Source organism: Microtus ochrogaster, chromosome 15 (genome assembly GCF_000317375.1).
Source record: "Microtus ochrogaster isolate Prairie Vole_2 chromosome 15, MicOch1.0, whole genome shotgun sequence".
Taxonomy (NCBI): domain Eukaryota; kingdom Metazoa; phylum Chordata; class Mammalia; order Rodentia; family Cricetidae; genus Microtus; species Microtus ochrogaster.
This window is the reverse complement of record NC_022017.1, coordinates 6,488,842-6,490,532: the sequence shown is the minus strand read 5'-3', so window position 1 is coordinate 6,490,532 and position 1,691 is coordinate 6,488,842. Positions and strand designations below refer to the sequence as shown.

The 1,691-nt window shown below is 46.2% G+C and overlaps 1 protein-coding gene across 1 annotated transcript; it reads right to left on the bottom strand.

The window, feature by feature from the left end:
• Window positions 1-297: 297 nt before the first annotated feature.
• On the bottom strand, window positions 298-1,224 carry LOC101981638 (olfactory receptor 8S1-like). Its single transcript, XM_005354036.1, has one exon. It carries the CDS (start codon window positions 1,222-1,224, stop codon window positions 298-300), a length of 927 nt encoding a protein of 308 aa, XP_005354093.1.
• Window positions 1,225-1,691: the final 467 nt, after the last annotated feature.

Sequence of the window (1,691 nt, the reverse complement as noted above, 5' to 3'; positions counted from 1 at the left end):
CCTGGCTTTGTAAGCTCCCCTCTTCTTCCCCTTATTAAAGCTAAATATTTTATAGTAAAGCTAGGTCTGATTAATTCTATTTGCTGGTCGTTTGCGCCCCTTCAGAAGAGTTAGATATTTAATGGTTTGTCTCTGAACAGAATTGACCTTAAGGCCACCAAGGGAAGTGGCATTTCTCTAGGAAAATCCCAGTATTTTCACATAGCATTAACCCCAATGGCATCACTATTAAATCTCTCCACTTCATGACCTCCGTTCTTCAAGTGTTTTCCTCACTCTGTGTTTTTGGTCAACTTACTAAAAATGCTGCCAGCATTTTCCAAGCATTTTTCTTATAGCTGTCGTCACCTCCTTGTTCTTGAGGCTGTAGATGAGGGGGTTCAGCATCGGGGTGATGACACCGTACTGCAAAGAGAAGATGATTTCCATGGGGGAGCCCGAGGTCGGCATGGTGTAACGCAGGCCGGCTGACCCAAAGTACAAGATCACTATAGTGAGGTGGGAGGAGCAGGTGGAGAAAGCCTTGCTTCTGCCTGCAGTGGAGCGCATGTTCAGGATAGTGGAGAAGATGCAGCCATAGGACGCTAAAACCAGAAGAAGAGTTGCTGAGGCATGTACAACAAAAGACCAGAGCAAGACAGTGGCATTAGTGGAGACATCCGAGCAGGAGAGAGGGAAGAGGGAAGGAATCTCACAGTTGTAGCTGTGTATAGTTCCATAGTCGCAGAAGTCCAAATTCCCAGCTAGGAGGGTGTTAGTGAGTGAGTTCAGTATGGCCAGTCCCCAGGATCCCCACACGAGCCCCTCACAGAACCAGCTGCTCATGATCTGGCCGTAGAGTAGAGGGCGGCAAATGGCTACGTAACGGTCATAGGCCATTACTGCAAGGAGTAAGGCCTCAGTGCCTCCAATGGCAAACACAAAGAAGGCCTGGGCCAGACAGCCCTTCACGGGGATTGTTTTTGTCTTAGACATTAGGTTTTCCAGCATCTTGGGCACGGAGACGGAAGAATACGAAAGATCAATGAATGAGAGGTGACCCAGAAAGAAGTACATAGGTGAACGGAGGTGAGCATCCGCCATTATCGCTAGCACAATCACGGAGTTCCCTGCCAGGGTCAGGACATAGATCACAAGGAAAATCATGCAGAGTGCAGCTTGGACCTGAGCATCCGTGGACAGGCCAAGAAGGACGAACTCAGAGACCACACTGACGTTTCCCATGGCTGTGTAGTGCATCTTCCTCAGAATCTGAAAAGCAAAAGTAATAAAACAAAAGAACCTCCTCTTATATGATGCCTTCTCTTCTTCAAGAAAATAATTTCTTGCATACCTCAGAATCCAAATTTCCTTGAATGTTGATCCAGATATGACAACAATTTCTATATTTTAAATGCCACACGTTTGTGATCAGGCCAGCCAGCTGCCCACATTGGCCATTCTCCCCCTTCTGACATGGGTGTTGGGCTTTGGCTGTTTTAGAATAGTTTTAGGTCTCTCCAGTGCTTCTTAAGAAAATGGGGATGTAAAAAACAACGTGGGTGAAGAGTAAAACTATGAGTGGATTCAAAAGACTGGAATTATCAGTTCGGCTAAAGAGGCACTGCAGTCACGGCAGGAGCCTAGGCAAGAAAGAAGACAGAGATTTCAAAAATATTTTGATGGTAGTCATTTCAACATTGCTGTATAGC

Excerpts from the sequence above, each read along its gene's own strand:
- LOC101981638 (XM_005354036.1), bottom strand. The coding sequence starts at position 1,224 with ATGGGAAACGTCAGTGTGGTCTCTGAGTTCGTCCTTCTTGGCCTGTCC.